General features: G+C 46.9%; 1 protein-coding gene and 1 long non-coding RNA gene across 2 annotated transcripts in view; one reads left to right on the forward strand and one right to left on the reverse strand.

Moving 5' to 3' along the window:
* The window catches only part of LOC113601811 (translation initiation factor IF-2-like), a 175,191-nt gene extending 162,104 nt beyond the window's left edge, over nt 1-13,087 (reverse strand). Inside the window, exons 1-2 of the mRNA XM_053224023.1 lie at nt 11,178-13,087; nt 947-1,055 (exon numbers count right to left, since the gene is read on the reverse strand). Of these exons, the coding sequence (XP_053079998.1) occupies nt 11,436-12,299 (864 nt within the window). The 5' untranslated portion in view covers nt 12,300-13,087 and the 3' untranslated portion in view covers nt 947-1,055; nt 11,178-11,435. The remainder of the gene's footprint in view (nt 1-946; nt 1,056-11,177) is intronic.
* On the forward strand, nt 11,975-14,649 carry LOC128315944 (uncharacterized). Its single transcript, XR_008299181.1, has 2 exons — nt 11,975-13,730; nt 14,162-14,649. It is a non-coding gene; the product is annotated as an uncharacterized LOC128315944 (long non-coding RNA).
* The last annotated feature ends 2,665 nt before the right edge of the window (nt 14,650-17,314 follow it).

Genomic DNA, 17,314 nt, shown 5'->3' on the forward strand with positions numbered 1-17,314 from the left:
TGTCATAAGGGCTCCACCCTCATGACCTCATATAATCCTAATTAACTCCCAAAGGCTCCATCTCCAAATACCATCACATTGGGGTTAGGGCTTCAATGTATGAATTGAACACATTCAGTCCATAACACCACAATTACAGACATGCCAGCATTCAGTAGAAAATGACATCAATTCCTGAATATTTCCCAATATCTGGAGTCTTTAATCAAGTAGACACATCACCCCCACACATGAATTTTTCACTTTCTTTCCAACTTAGTCTTACAGCTAAAACTCAAGCCAGAGACTATGACATAGATATAAATAGACCCAGAGCATCATTATATATAATTTGGAAAGGATTTCACGGGTGTACATCTGTAAGCAGTTCAGGCACACTTTCAAGCTGTGTTTACATGATATCAAACATCTGGATGAAAACTGAAAAAAATAATCAATTTGGACTGGAAACAAAACAGAAGTACAAATCTCAGTGCATTGGTCCTTGGAATACCAAATGCAGAACTGATCCCTTTACCCCAAGAAGGAGATAATCATGCACAAGAAGAGCCATTGAAATGGCCAAGGGGCAAAAGGGGCTTCCATGGGAAGGCAGACTTTGAAAAAAGAACTCCATTATGCAAACAGGGGATATGGGAAGGGATGAAATCAAGGACCATGAAAAACATAAAGAATAAAAATCTTAAAGAATCAAACTTTTGGAACCAGGAGCTTTGAAGCTTGAAGGCCATGATTTTAGCCCAACTGAAAACCCAATAAATCCTGGCTATCGGGGAAAGGGGTGTCTAAGACACTCAAACTGCAGAAACCTTTCTAAAATGCACTTCTTCCCGAGCCTCCTCTAGAGAACACACTATCCTTAGATCACCACTATGTGTATAGTCATTATGCCACATAACCTCAAGTCCCAGTGATCCCTGCTGAATGACCCCGGGCCCCAAAATACCTTAGTTCCTGGGCCTGCTTTCTCAGAGGTCTTCTGCTTTCTCTTTCCATCATTTCTCAGCTTTCTGTTCTTGTGGCATGATGAAGACAGGTTCCCTTAGATGCAGACCCTGAGATAAGGATTGGAGGGCAAGTTGTTTGTTTGGGAGGTGATCCCAGGAAGCACCAGTAGGGGGCTGGGAGTGACAAAGGAAAGGGGAGACAGGTAGGTGCATTACTTACAGGTGCAATTTACTTACCTCCAGGAGCAGCTGGGGCTCAAGGCACTGAGACTTCCACAACACAGCGCAAAGCTGTCCCACATAGGGGGAAGGAACCTAGATTTTATCCCCAAATCCTGTCTGTCATTCTTTAAAGGCTGCTCCCCTTAGCTCCCTGGCACTTCCAGAAGCCTGAGGGTGTTGGCAGTAGGAAGCTGCCAGGACGTAGGGGAGGTGAATGTGCAGGACAGAAACTCCTCCTCTGTGGCTCTGGAGCTGCACAGAGGGGGCCTCCACCCTTCCCTCTCATCCTCACCCCTGACAGAAATTCAGGGTAAAGAAGGAAAACTAGACTATGACTGAGAGCCTCAGGGACCCTCCTTCGAGTAATAGATAACTTCTGTGATAGCCCAGGAGCCTTTACTGTCTAACTTCCCCTGGTTCTTGGTTATATTCTTAAAATGCACTGTAAGACAACTGGTTGTTTAAAAGAAATTTTTTAAACCACTCAAAAATATCCAATCAAACTAATTTTTGAAGTAAAGTAAGAGTCCACAAATTGCAGTGTGTATTAGGCAAACTCTCTGGAGAGGAAAACTGACTTGTTTGTATTACCTCAAGTGATAGGATACAGCCAGACCTCCAAAAGAGTCAGTGTCCAGGGTGGGGCTACAGTCTGAAGAAGGACACATAAGTGCAAGTGGGGAAACTGAGGTAGAAACCAAGCACATGGGTTCAAGTATACATGAACTGTGGGGCAAAGCCAAGGAGAAACTGTGGGTCACTGGACATGCAGGGTCCAGGGTACGCTGGACGCCAGGTTACAAACAAGACTCATGCCCTCCCTCATCTTGGCAGTGGAAGGGAGTTGGTCAGGACAGGCACAGGCATGACAGGAAAGTGAGGGGCATGTTCAAGACACGTGAGATGGCAAGCTGAAGGTCCTCAGAACTGGCCTGTGAAGAGGGCTGGGATAAACATCCCTTATTTAAAGTCACATATCAAGGTCATGAACAGCCAGGACAAAAATCCAGGTGTCTTCACTCCACCACGGGAGAAATTACCCAACAGTTAGTGGTCCAGGGGAAAAGCCAAGAAGAAGAAGTGGGTTCCAAGAAAACCAGGGCATGCTGGCCTCAAGTTCCTGTGAGGATAATTCCAGGGAGAAGGAACCCAGGCCAAGCCAGAGAGTCAAAACTTCCAGCCATCACAGCAAAGCACCCTGCCTGTCAGGAAGGAGACAGGCTTTATGCTGGGGAGAAGAGGAGCAAGGAACCCACATGACAGGGATAGGGCTGCAGCAAACAGAGCCAGAGAAATTAAGTGTGGGGCAAGAAAGAAGCAGAGAGAGGCTGAAATGGGGTGGGCATGGAACAAACCCATCACTGCGTAGTCTCTGGCTAGTTCTTTGTTTTGACATGTATTCAAGGCTCTTCTGTGCATGGGGAGCAGAGTAAGATAGTAAAGACACAGCTCTCAGATGAAAAAGACAGAGCTTGAGCTCTGGCTTGGGTGTAGTGGGATTTGGGCAAGGCCGGGGAAAATGTTGTTGCAGCAACCAAAGACACAGGTGAAGAGCTGGGAGGAGGTAAACTGCAGATTTGGAAAGGAAAAGATAAAATCAAGAGACCTGTGGAGAGGGGCGCCTGGGTGGCTCAGATGGTTAAGCACGGGACTCTTGATTTCAGCTCAGGTCATGATCTCACAGTTCGTGGGTTTGAGCCCTGTGTCGGGCTCTGTGCTGATGGCTCAGAGCCTGGAGCCTGCTTCGGAATATGTGTCTCCCTCTCTCTGCCCCTCCCCCGCTCATGCTCTGTCTCTCTCTCTCTCAAAAATAAATAAATATTGAAATTTTTTTAAAAAACTTACAGCACAGAGCCTGCTTATAATTCTCTTTCCCTCTCTCTCTCTCTCTGTCCCTCTCGCTCATGCGTGCGCGCTCTCTCTCAAAATAAATAAATAAACTTTTAAAAAAGGAGAGAGAGACCTATGGAGAAATAGCATTAGAATTTGATAGGACTATGGGTGCCAAAGTGAAAGAAAAACAAAAATCAGAGAACTAATTTGAAGACTCTGAGCCTGAGGAACTGGGAGCTGTTGGCACCTTGGGTGTTGATGGAGACTTTGGAAAGATGTGATTATTTGGAACTGAGAGTCCACGTTGCACTGACCCCACCCTCCACTCTGTATCTGGGAAGGGAGAGAATGATGGGGCTAGGATCCAGCGTCCAGAGTTGACCTCGCCCCTGTGTGCCACTCCCCATTCCTATTAACTCTTGCAGCAATGTCCTGCACTACGGAAGGTGATAGGTATCCCCTTCACTTGTTTCCCGGGACAGAAACCTAATACTTGATCCTTAGACTCATCAACTTCATCAAAAGAAATGAAAATATGAATTATATGAATGTGAAGGGTGAACTGAGTTCCTGGATTCTTGACAATGATCTGACTTGACAATCCACACTGGAAAAAAGTAACACAGAATTTGGAATACCATTAAGTCAACTGGAAATATGGTATCAATGTGTCTGTTTGGGGGGAGGATTAGTGCTTTTGAACAAGGTCACTGTGACTCAAATATTGTAATGATGTTATCCTGAAAGAGCTTCAATAAAGCTAACCACTTGTTAATGTCTAGATAATACAAATTTGGAAAGATCTAAAATACAGCTAAAACTGACAGCCAAAAAAGAAAGTTGTTGAAACACTGAAAACTACCATGGGATGATATGTGGTAATGGTTTGAACTAAAATAAATTTGATATTTTTGGCTATGGGAGGATTTTCCACCTATGCCATACTGTCTGAGATGTTAAGATGATCACATCCACAGACAAGAGGCCAGGGAAGTAATAGAGGTAGGCCCAGGGGTCCTTCCAAGGGATGACATTAATTTATGGCTTTCCTCAGAGAATGATCAAAGGTTTATGGCAACCAGGAATCAGATCCAGTGCTTGAAAGATTTCTCCCTTAAAAGTGTTGATGGCTTCAACCAGGCAGATGGGCTTTGAACACAGAAGGGAGGAGTCAATTAAAGAACAATGCTAAGAGAAGACTTGGTGGGAAAGAAAATGTTGGCTAGAGAGGAAAGAGAACTGGAAAATTTAAAAATCCAGAAGAGGAGAGGGGAGGGGAGGGAGGAAGGGAACAGAGGGGAGGGAGGAGGAAGGGGAAGAGATGGATGGGAGGGGGAAGAAGGAGGGAAGAAGGGGAGGAGAGGGGCGAGAAGAAGCAGAGTAGGAGGGGAAGAAGGGGAGGGGACAAAGTAGAGAGGAAGAGGGGAGGGAAGGGAAGTGGGAGGGAAGGGAAGGGAGGGAAAGAAAGGGAAGGGAAAGGGGAAAAAGTCATTGATGAGATGAAGCAATTAAAGAGGGGTTGGTCAAGTCCTGCTTTTAATAATTCCATTCCAGGTGGATATGGGCTACTAGAACACTAGTGTGCAAGAGATGATAAAAGGGGAAATATCAGTATTGAGGAGAGAGATTTGCAGAAGTTAGAAGCAGATTGAAAACCAGATGCAGTAAGGAATAGTAAACAGCCCATAAAGGAGCATAGTACTATGATGAATGCCCTGAACTAGGGCCGGAGACCTGGGTTCTAGTCCCACTTCTGCCGCTAACTTTGGGCAAGTCACTCCATCTCCCTGGACATGTCTCTTTATATCTAAAGTAATGGGATTTATGACCTTTAACATCCCCTTCCTCTTCTATAGCCCTCAAAATCACAAACTTGCATAAATGGAACCTCTTATATTGGAACATGTATTTAGCTTTTCTAAGTAAAAGTGCTTCGAATAGAGGGGGGAAAAGGGTTCCACTCAACACCTGGCAAGCAGTATTTGTTCTGTAAAATAATTAGCGAGTAAGCATTATTGAACTGGGTTGTCCCATAATTACAAGAGAATTAAAAGGAAAAAAAAAGACTTTAGGAGACTCAATTTTCCCTCCCATAGATCAGAAGAGTGATTAACAGAAACTATGGGTGGATGGTTAATAAAGATATTTGCAGAGGAGGCGAGAGCTAACATCAAAAAAAGAGTGCTAGTCTAGGGGTAAGGAGCCTCGAGTTCCAGTCCCAACTCTGACCCTTCTGGGATCTGAGCATGTCATTTCTCCTCTGTGCTCCAACTTCTAAAGGAACCCTAAAGATCATGGACTCCAGGTTCCCACAATGTGGTCATCCACCTGTAATCATTAGAATAGTCTTTCTGCTTTCTGTGTGTCTATACTCATAAGGCCCAACTAGGAAAGTGGAAACTATTTTATGTTTCCAGGAGTAATGCTGGGAATTGGCCACAGAGGTGACTGAAGAGCTCAGAAGCCAAACAGAGGACAGTGAAGCAAGCTAGATATTAGCAACAGCAGGAAGCCACTGCCATGGGCTAGAGGGACAAGGGGGAGGAGGTGCCGTTTGGAGCCCAGAGGCTGTGGTCACCTGATGGAAGCTGGAACCACAGTGAGTCCGTCTGGTAGGAGCTGGAAGAGCCACGGAGGAGATGCAGCCATGGAGGAGGTGCCAATATCTGATGGATAGACAATTGGAGAGAATATCCCTGGCACACACAGACTGCAGGGATCAGCACTTCTTCCATACAGAGCAGGGAAATGGCAAGGAATGGATCTGAGAACAGGCAGGCCAGGACTGGCACAAAATCCAAATTCTACTTTCTTATAACATCCATCTATTGATCCTGCATCAGCCTAGAGTCCAGGTCTCTTCCACATTTGAGGACACCCATCCCTGTTTTCTTTCTTCCCTGGAATGATATTCAAACTTCCTCACAAAGAATGGTTTGGAAACCATTCTATCATTGTCCTAATTCTCCTTCTCTGGGAGCTCCCTGGTATGTCTCCTGAAAATGTGGTACCAAATGCTCATAAGACCCCAGGTATCCATAACATCAGCTCAAACACAGGATTATGCCCACCCTTGTTTTAGCAACATAGCTGTTATCCCACTGTTGACTCACATTGAGTTCATGGACCACCAAGACCCACTTATCTTTTCCATGTGATTCCATGTCTTCCCTGACTTGTCCTAGAAGGGTACATATTTGATAAGCAGAACCTAATTCATCTTCTAAATCACTGATTTAAAAAAAGAAAAAAGTAGGGATACCTGGGTGGCTCAGTCAGTTAAGCATCTCTTGATTTCAGCTCAGGTCCTGATCTCATGGTTTGTGAGTTCAAGCCCTGTGTCGGGCTCTGCACTGACAGTGCAGAACCTGCTTGGGATTCTCTCTCTCCCTGTCTCTCTCTGCTCCTCCCCTGCTCATAATCTCTCTCTCTCTCTCTCTCTGTCTCTCTCTCTCTCTCTCTCTCTCTCTCTCTCTGTCTCTCAAAATAAACATTTAAAAAATAAAAAAATAAAAAATAAAATAAAATAACAAAGTAGAATAGACCAGAGCCAAGGACAGAGCACTGTGTCATTTACACTGGAGACTTCTGTCCAAATTAACTCAGGATCATGAATCAAGACTCACTGGGTAGGATCATTCAACCAGCTCTAGATCCACCTAACAACAAGGGAATTATGCAAGATTTCATCAAAGTCTTTACTTAAATAACAATATATGGTATGTGTGGCAGCCAGTTCCCTTCACTTTGCACCTGAAGCACAAAAAGGGTACTCAACTAATATTTGCTACTTTGAAGTTGAATAAAATTATCTTGATGTCACTAGACATCTAGTGACCCTGTTTAAAGAAAGTTAACAAGGTTATTTTGATGAGACGGATAATGTACCCATGTTGGCTACTGGTGATCATCATTTTCTTAAGTGTGTATAACCCTGTTTGTTCCAGACTTTTGCTAGAGGGCACCAAAAATGTCACCAATCTGTTATTCCTGGAACCTATTCCTTTTTCCTTTTGAAAACTGGGCAATACTGCCCCTTTGCAGTCTCTGAGTACTCTTCTATCTTCCTGAAAACTGTAAGGACTCTGTCACTGCTTAAGTCGTGTGGGTCTTAACTGTCTTCCCCTCAGTGGGAACAATTTTGACCCTTTCCATGCCACATGATGATGGGAAGGCACTGGGCACAAGTGAAGTGGTCACTTAGGGTGCCCACATAGGAGCCCTGTGGATCCTTGTAAGAACAGCTCCAGTACAGCACAGTCACATCCTGCAGCCCCCACTGTGAATGCCACAAGTGGGACCAGACACCATATGTGATCAGGGAGAGTCCCAGAAGGGCTCACCCCTATGATCCTGGTCTTGCTGTTTACAAGACTTGCAAATAAGCCCATAGAAAGCTGGGCCAGAGCACAACAGAGATTGGGCCCATAGAGCTTTCTTCTTTCTTTTTCTTCCTCTTCCCCTCTTTCTCAATTACCTTCTTCCTCTGAAACAGTGCTTTAGAGTCACTATAACTACATTAGCTGCTCCAGAAGCTATCCTGTAGGCAGCTCATGAGGGCAAAAGCTAAGAATGTAGAACGGCCTGATGCCCAACAGTCTGCCTCCCACGAGGTGTCCAGACTTGGATAGAGCTGTGCAGAGGACACATTGCCCACAAAGACAACGTGAAAGGGAAATCTCCACTCCTGTCCTCAACCGATAGGGATCCCCTCTGGGCTCAATCAATGCTTGGTAAATACAAGAATGAACTCAAATAACTCACCCAGGGTGCTGGGAGGGGATCATGCCCACAAAAATTCTTGATAATCATAAAGTCTTGAGATACATACAGCAATTATTTTGTTAGCTACAATTTTCTGTCTTGTTTCTCTCTCCCAAGAAGAACAAATGAGGCTGCTGAAGGTTTAGACATTGATTAAAGATGTATGCAAAGATTTAGACATGAAGATGTTTACTGAGCTGTCAATTATAGCAGAAATTTGGAAACAACTTAAATGCCCAATCCTAGAGCACTATTTCACTACATTATGATACACCCATACAACAGAATACTGTGCAAATCATGTTTTCAAAAAGTAGATGGAATGATGTTCACAACATATTATTTAAAAAAGGAAAAAGCAAATTAAAAAGGAGAATGCCATACACAAGGAGAGAAATTACTCAAAAGATGTGTAAACAGTTATGCAACTGGTGGAAATATTATTTTTTTAATTTTTAATTTTTCCACAGTGATACTTTTGAAATAAGGAATGCAGAACAATAAAACTTTATTTTTGCTAGCCAAAAAAAAAAAAAAAAAAGGAAAAGCCCCTTCTTTCAAGGCTGTCTTCTGGCACCTCATTCTACCAGATGGATATAAAGCCAGTTCAGACCTCACTGTACAGCTTTCCGAGAGAGCCATGAAGGCCCCCCTTGCTCTGGGCAGAAGCTTCCTTGGTGCCAGCATCCACTTTGAGACAAGTTATTTAAACTGGGGCTGTCCTGGCCAACCTCTCATCCCGAAATACCAAGGGCTGCTTCAGCCTAGGAAAAAAGGCAGTTCCAGAGCTCTGTAGGGTTTTGAAGCAGAACAGCAGCCCTAGCATGTGAGAGGAACCTCCTCCCCTCTCCAGGCTGCTTGCCCGAAGGTTTACAGACAGCTCCCTTTCCATCCCACAAAAGGAGACAGGCAGATGAGTCACAGCACTGGCTTAGATTAAAGAGTATTATTGTGTTAGCAGAAATGGATCTATTTTATTATCTGTTTCTTGACACCTTACAAGTAGATAGGCTTTTCCCACCAGACAGGCAAGTTCCTTAAAAAGCCAAAAGACTTCGTTAGCTGAAGCTAAGGAATGACCACTAAGAGTTAGAAACTTGTGTGTCTGAAAAGCAGCCAGACTGCAAAGATGTAGTGGAAACACTGAGGAAAGTGGTTTATAACCCTCAGACTCTAGATTCAAGTCTGCAAAGTGATGCCATTCGTCTAAAAATACACAGAGGAACTACGGAAATCCTTTCCTCTTTTCTAAGAGCTTTTTCTTTCCTTCTTTTTTTTTTTTTTAAAGAAATGTACTAGGATTGGTTTGTAAAGGAGATTCAGCACCTCAGATTTCACTGTTTTTGTGGGGGTGATGGCCATGAGATGCTATTTTAAGGACTTCCTTCTCTTATACAGATTTTTCCACACTGGGAGGACAGATAAGGTATGTTCCACTAATGTTCCTCATTAAACACATATGCATGCCAGCAGTCATTTCCCTTTGTCTTGCTATCCCATGACAACAGCCTGTATATCATAGGAAATTGGAATGGAGACCTTATTTAGTTTGGATCTCTCTTCTCCATTGTTTAATTCCACTTTCAATTTTTCATTCTATGTCTGCCGTGTTTTTTTTGTTTTTGTGGTTTTTTTTTTTTTTTGGCAGAAATATACTATGACTGAACATAGGAACAGATAAATGAATAGGTGTTGTTTTTCTGAAGACTCACATCATAGACTTTCCAAAAGCACTTTGACCAGCATCCCCCACCCCCAGCAATTTACCTCTGAGTAGAAATGGACTTATTATTCAGCAAAGATCCAATGGCTGATGGGCCTCTATGTGTCATAAATGTGTGCTCCCCATACTTGGTTTACTGTTAATCAAGTTCCAGTAGTGAGCTTCCCTATTTCCTTTATTACCTGAGTGGGATTCTGTCTATCTCACCCTTCAACCCAGACCACCTGTCCACTAAAACAAACAAACAAAAACCAAAAAATCCTCTACCAAATGCCAGGAAAGAAGGTCTAAGGGAAGAAAGTTTCACATTTCCTATTGTTGGATCAAGGTTTGGCTTTCAGAGGAAGCTGGAGGTCTTTCCAATCCAATATGCTCTGTTCTCTGATGCTACCATCATTGTTTTTCCTTAAGAATGCAAAGCTATGATAGCAAACTTTTTAAATGATCCCAGCTATTTATTTTTGAATATCAACTTTTATCCAAATGTTGCTGGTACTTTTTTCTTTTCACTTAAAAATGTGATTTTAAAATATTGTTTTTTCTAAATGGGATCCATTAGATTTAAGAAGTAATGTACTTTCCATTTACCAAACATTAGCTGTGTGCCAGGCATTGAGTAATAGCCTCCACACACATTATTTCATTTACTCCCTTACAACCACCCTATGAAGGAGATGCCAGCACATGAGAAAACTGAAGGTTAAGCCATTTGCCCAAGATCACACATCTAGTATGAGACTCTTTTGACTGTTCTATGGAAACCCATCCAACTTTTGTCAACTAAAGTCCTGAGTTTGGCCGTCTAGAAAATGTTTTCTGAGGACACAAAGTAGAAGAACTGTTATTTGTACTCTGTGAAGCCCATACCTTCACTAAAGGAGGAAGCCCTCAGGTAGCCAACAGGCCAAACTCACCTGTGACCCTATACCTTACCAGTTAGGAGCCCATCTGGACATCAGATAAGCCTGATTTCAAGTCCCAGCCCACCCGCTTACTGGACCTGAGACCACAAGAAAGTTATCTACTCTCCCTGAAATTCAGTTTCCACATCTATAAAATGAGGATAATAATATAGGTCGAATTCTACAAAATAGCCAACTTTCGACTATATTTGAATCTCCGAAAAAGCATTTGCAGATAGTTCAACTCTCCACTGGGTCACTGTGCAGATTAAACAAATGCACATAGGAAACAGTTAAATGGCTTTAGTAGACTTTCTCTTCCTCATCTCATTTTGCTCAGGTCAATAAAGTTAGTTTTCATTCTCTGTGGAACTTAATATACAGGGAAGCTAGCCTGAGGTTACATAAGTGTTGGAGCCGATAATTCAGGGAGACAGTAAGACTGCACGGATGGTTGAGAATTAACAACCAAGGATCTCCTGAGGCCTTACTGCTCCTGCTCTGGGCGTTTTCCCTAGTATGGTAGTTTCCTCTCTTAATGACGAAGTAAATGCGCAAATACCTCTTTAGAAAGTGAAAGGGCAGGGGATATTGAGGATGTGGAGCACTCCGTGTTAAGGAGAAAGACAAGGTTTCAAACCCGGTCTTGGCACGAGTCGGCGGCGCGAAGCGGCGGACCGGAGCCGGCAGGGCGTGTCCACGCGCGCGGCTCCCAGCGCCGGCCTCGCGCCGCGACCGCCCCGCCCGCCCCGCCCACGCGGGGGAGACGCGCAGGAGCCAGCGTACCTGCCCGGTGCAGTTCGCTTCCTCGCCAAGCGCCAGGCCCCGTTCTCGGCTCCTCACGTGCATGATCTTATTTACGCCCCCACAACATTCCCGACAAAAAGCAACTGTCATTTCCCCATCTGCCAAGTGAGGAAACAGCTCAGAGAGGTTGAGTTTCTCTTCTAAGGTCTCCGAGCTGGTGGGCTCGAACCCGGGCAACCCCAGGACTCCCACACGGAACCTCTCCTTCTCCTTACTCGGTAGAGGCGCTTTCTCGCCTCAAAATCGTCCCAAGTTGGCCCCCAGCAAGAGACCGCTCGGCCTCGCCGACCTGCACGACCTCGCCGCGCTCCTGAGGTCCAGGGCGCGGGGCGCGGGTAGGAGGAGCGGCGCCGCCCCCGGGGTATTTAAGCCCGGTCTGGAACCCGCGGGGCCGGACGCTCCCGTTCCTCCCTGCTCGCGCCTCCCCTCCCCCTCCCGCTCTCTTCCCCGCGCGCTCCCACCCTCCGCCCCGCGCTTGCTTCGCGCGCAGGCACCGGCCGGCGGCCGCGGGGAAAGGGACGCGGGCGGCGCTCGCCTCTGGGGAGTCGACCCCCGGCCGTGGCCGCCGCGCATTGCCCAGCCAGCGCCGCCAGGGCTGCCGCCGCCCGGCTGCCCGCACCGAGTGCGCCGTGGCAGCCGGAGCCCGGACGCCGACCCCGAGCGTCCCGCAGACGGGAGGGCGGGCGGCTGCGGACGCCCGGCCGGCAGCTCGCAGCATGGATTCGGATTCCGGCGAGCAGAGCGAGGGCGAGCCCGTGACCGCCGCAGGTACCGAGGGGACGCGGCAGCCCAACCCGGAGGGCTGGGACCGGGAGGAGGGGAGGCCGGGGCAGGAAATCGTGAGTATGTCACCGAGCTGCCGGACGGGAGGCCGATCTCTTCCAGGCCAGGACTGGGGATTGCTCCGCGCTGTGAGTTTGCTGTGAGGCTTTCTCCCTCACTGCACTTGGGCGCGCGGGAGGAAGAAGAGGTGCTTCTGCGGGTGGCTCTCCGCGCAGCTGCGTCCCGCTGCGGGCTCGGGTCGCCCGGGCTGCGTGGGGGTGAGGAAAGGTTCGGGAAATCTGCGTCCCGTAGTTTGCTGCAGCGAGGGTCGCAACACATCTGCCCTTTGAAAGAACTTTCCGAGCGCCCACCCCGTCCTCGAACCCGGGGCGCCAGGGACGCTGCGGAACAGGTGACACGGTCCGAGGGCGCGACAGGGGACTCCGGAAAGGAAAGGACCCGCGGGTGGACTGGCAGGAGTCAGACCACAGCTAGTGGCTGCAGTTCCCGAGCCTGCACTAGCGGTGCAGAAGGGTTTGCCCATCGCTGTCCCGCATCGGCAGAGGGGGTTCCGGCGGAGGGGGTCCGGGAACACAGCCGCGGGGGCGCGCGGGAGCAGGGCTTCGCCATTAAGAGGCGCCGCCGGCTTTTCACAATCGATAGTTATCGAAGCAATGGGTGGATGCTTACTTTGGAAAAAATGAATGTCCTCCCCCGCCTCTCCCTGATACTGAGCAACAGGAGGAAGCCACCCACAGCCTTGGGTCGACTTACCGCTGGGCTCTGCCCACCTCCATCGCCGGCTCCGCCCCGCCGCCCACGGGTCCGCGCACCGGAGACCTGATCACCCTCCCCACCTGTCCGTGGCTCGCGGCACCCGTGGAGCCCTGAAAGCCACCCTGACCGGCCGACCTGTGAGCTGAGACTCTCCTGTTACACACCCGAAGTCCTAGACTAGTCCCCACTCTTCCCTGTATCAGACCAGCATCCTGAGAGTGGGGACCAACTGCCAGGAGGCACTATGAGCCCAGGCGTGGGTGTAGGAAAGGCAGGCTCAGGAACCAGGCAGCACAGGGCCAGGCGCTGTGCCAAAGGCCCTACATATATTATTCCCCTTCATCCTCATAGCATCTAGCCAGGTGGTTATTATCTCCATTTTACAGAAGTCCTGAGAGGCTAAGTGCCTTGCCCACGCCTCACAGCAGGGAGTAGCCAAGGGCAGAGTGATTCCCTTCCCACTGCGTGGTACCCCTCAGCCTTTCACAGGGCAGCTGTGGTCAACACCTTTGGGTGGGGAAGAGATGAGGCAGGCAAAGAGGAAAGGCCGCGTTACCAAGATGCCTGTGTATGAGGATTCCTGTGTGTGTGTGTGTGTGTGTGTGCGCGCGCGTGCGTGTGTGCGTGCAAGGGCCACCTCCTTTGTGTAGGCATATGTGGATATAACCAATAAACATGAGCCTTCTGCTGCCTCTATGCTTCTGTGGCAATGAAGCACCAAGATTTTGTTTCACATGGGGGGCTTGTGGATCTCCTTACATCATTTTAAAGTTTCAGTGTGTTTGTATGTATCTAAGTATATCTGCAAAGCTGAGGGGTAGGGGGTGCTGACCTTGACACTTTACTGTCTCAAAATCCCAGGAATTAACATGCTCTCCCCACCCCACCCTCAGATCTATTCTGCACGTTGATGTTGAAGGGAAGAAGGAAGCTTAGAGAAAGAAGAGGGACAAGAGGAGGGAGGAGACACTCCAGAAGAGTTGGTGCTTGAGTGTAAGGGGAGGAAAGAAATTCTTAAGGGTCCTGTTGCTTCTACCCAGCACAGAGTATCCCAGATGTATGCATTGTGTCAGGTCTCTGCACTGCTAACAGCAAACCCTACCATGGAGGTCAGATGGGTCCCATGAATAAGAGGACAGCCAACTCTGAGCTGTCACCATTCATTTGCACCTTGCTGTTTTCTACAGTCACTTTTTCTTTTTGTGTGTGTGCTTGAATCTCCCAAGTTGAACATTTATTTGAATATCACAAGCCATTCTGCTAAATGGCATTCCATCTCATTATTCTCAGTCTTAAAGTATTCTTCGTGAACAAGCTTCAAAACTAGATGCTAATTCATTGCCTTGCTGTCGCTGCATCCTGTCAAGTGGAAACCCTTGCTGCAGCTTCAGATACAGGTTAAATGACAGGTATGTTATCCACAGGGGTTGACCTTTGTCTCTACAAGGAATGAGGCGTTCATCTGTGGACCTGTATCTCTGCAAGCTGGATGAGTTTGTAACAGAGGACAGTAGAGGAAGTGGGACTTCTTGGAGTATTCATGTGTGTGTCTCCTTGTGTTGAGATGATAAGGGCTGCTTCCTCCTCAGTGGCCTTCCCTTCTCGAACTTGTGAAAAATCCCTGTGAGAGGTACCTTATTAAAGTCAAGAGCCTGGACTCTGGGATGAGAAAGACCTAGATTCCCTTCTCTACCTTTGGGCAAGCTATTTAACCTCTCCAAGCCTATTTCCCCCTCTGCAAAATGGGGATGACATTTAGTACCACAAGGAGGATTAAATAAAATATCACATGAAGGGGCACCTGGGAGGCTCAGTCACTTAAGCGTCCGACTATTGATTTTGGCTCAGGTCATGATCTCATGGTTTGGTGTGTGAGATAGATCCTCATGTAGGGCTCTGCGCACACACACTCTCTCAAAATAAATAAATAAATTTTTAAAAATACCACATGAAAAGTGTTCCTGGTAATCATTCAGTAAATGGTAGCCACTATTTTGATTATCATTTGATTGTATACTGCTAAATAATGTACCTTGGTGCTTTGTAAAATGTAAATCAGTAGGCATGTGTAAAACAATTGTTGGCATTATTATTACATTAATATAATTGAGCAGATTTGTTTTGAATTTTCTCCTTTTCACTCTCTCATTCTCTCTGGTGTGTGTGTGTGTGTGTGTGTGTGTGTGTGTGTGTGTGCGCGCGTGCTTATTGGTTTCGGGGGGAGGTTATCTTTGATTTACCTCTTCTTATCCTCTTCATCTTCCAGCTCAAGGAATGAAGATGGGGACATTCAAAATACTACTTTCACACCCCTTTTCCTCCAGCTCTACGTAAAGTTGTACGAAGCAGAGAATGCTTTACCCAATCCACTGGCTAATGTGGAGATTAGCCACTTTCATGCCACTTCAAATAGAAGAAGAGATAACCCTTCCAACCAGTGAACCTTTTTCCTTCAGGGTAGCAAGAGGCACAGGAGGTCCTTGCCATTCTCCTTTCCATTTTTGGAAAGTCACCTTCCAAGATACAAATTGGCAGAAGAGTGAGAAAATCTCTGAGGACCACCTACTCTTTACTGCACCCCTTTCCAGAGACTTGTCTAAAGCTCTCCCCAGGGCCTGCTCTGCAGATTTCTCATCGAGCAGTGCAGTGCCCTACATAAGAGGATGAAGGGGGGAGATGAGATTTGTCTCCAACTGCATTTTCTGTTTTTCAGGAAGCACAGGATGATACTTCTATGCCTGAAACTCTACCCCACTTTTCTTTGATTTTGGGTTCTTTCTATGATTGGGAAAGAGGCAGGGTTTATGGAACACTGGATTCATTCCAGAGACCCAACTTGGCAGTCTGTGGTTTGGCAAACCCACCATCCATCTCTCAGAAATTCTAGCACTTGGTATATTAACTCAGCAGTGATTAAGAGTCTTTCCTAAGAAGCAACAAGTGAGTAAACATTAGTGGTGTCAGCTTTTTCCCTTTCTGGCTTGTAAGACCAAGATAGTCTACCCAGCTGAGGACAGACCAGCTCCTTCTACCTGCAGCTAGATGGTCCAGGGCAATCAAGCTTATGGGGATTCTTCGCAGCTGGGTAGGTGCTACAAAAAACATGTCCATGCAGTGGAGTCAGGATGTGGTAGGAGAGCATCAAGACAGTAAAAGAAATGGGAAAACAGGCCCCCAACTTTGTATTTGCCATCCTTCTCATTGCCTAGGTCCTAAGCTTGGTCTTTGTGAATAAAGTGGCAAGGAGTGGGTAGGCTTCAATAGGTGGCCAAAAGGAGAAAAGGCATTCCAGAAGTCACACACCACTTGAGCAAAGGCACAAACAGGGAGGTAACTGGAGTGAAGGGCATATACTAGGGAGTACTGGGAAATAAAGTTATATGAGTGAGGGGAGGGCCTCATGGAAGAGGGTCTTAATAACTTGGTCCTGATGGTGCCAGAGGAGCCCCCATTGAGCTGATTGTTGTGCAGAGATATGACTGACTGAAAGTTGGGTTTTCGGGAGCCACATTTGATAGACCTGAAGTATAAGGACTGCCTAGGCTTGAAGCCTCAGCTGGCAGGGGTGGCCACAGTATTGGAGGAGGTTGTGGCTCTAAGGTAAGGCAGAAGAGGAAGGAGGCCAGTGCCACATCAGAGAAACAAACAACAGACACTGCTGACAGATTGTACAAAAGCAGTGAAAGGAGAGGGAGAGTGAAAGGAGACTAACGTGTCAACTTGGGTGAGGCAGGGAAATCCAGGAGATGGACTCCCCAGCCCAGGCTTCCAAGCCCCTGTCCTTCCATCAGGCACATAGCAGTGGTGCTTTCCTTAAAGGCACTTTTCCCCTGCAGACAGTAAATCATGCTTTGTTTCAGGGGATCTTGAGGTTCTGGAGTTTGTTGATTCTCAGTGTTAGGTTCCTCAAGGAGACTGTTGAGTAACCTTTGTTGACTGACAGATTGACCATTGATGGGCTGGCCGACCTGGCACAGGGACCACCTGAGGATGAGGTATCACTTGCCTGTTAGTCATAGTCCCACATCTTGTTCCTGTTTGTGGACCTTTTCAGGAGCCTCTGCCTCATCTACACTCTGGACTGTAACTGCTTTAAGGGTCGGGACCCTGTCTTGTGCCTTCATGTTCCTGAGATTTTATGGACAAAATAAGTGGAAGAGCCTCTAGAGGAGCCTCCTGGGAAGTCTGCACTGAAAGGCCAGACAGCCAGAAACCTTTCCTGTAAGGTGGAACTGCCAAAGCTTTCCTCCAATGCTTTGTTTTCCTTCTGTGTTTTAAGATTTCTTGCACTGTCTGGGACCCTGTGTTGGAAAGTATGGGAGATGCAGAGAAATAATGGCAGGGTCCATCCTGTCTTCCAGGGTTTGAGATCTGGTGGGGAGATAGGACATCTATAGTGATGGCCACAGCCTACACCAGTACATGAAGACTCTTGACCCCTTGCCCTAGGATAATACGCCAGCCAAATTTTTGTTTATACATTCTGTCTTGGTAACAGCCACTTTCCATTGTCTGCTTTATGGTTATTCTTGTACATCTCTCATCTCTTGTACTGGATTGTTAACTCCCTAATGGCA

The sequence above is a fragment of the Acinonyx jubatus genome, chromosome B3, assembly GCF_027475565.1.
Source record: "Acinonyx jubatus isolate Ajub_Pintada_27869175 chromosome B3, VMU_Ajub_asm_v1.0, whole genome shotgun sequence".
NCBI lineage: Eukaryota > Metazoa > Chordata > Mammalia > Carnivora > Felidae > Acinonyx > Acinonyx jubatus.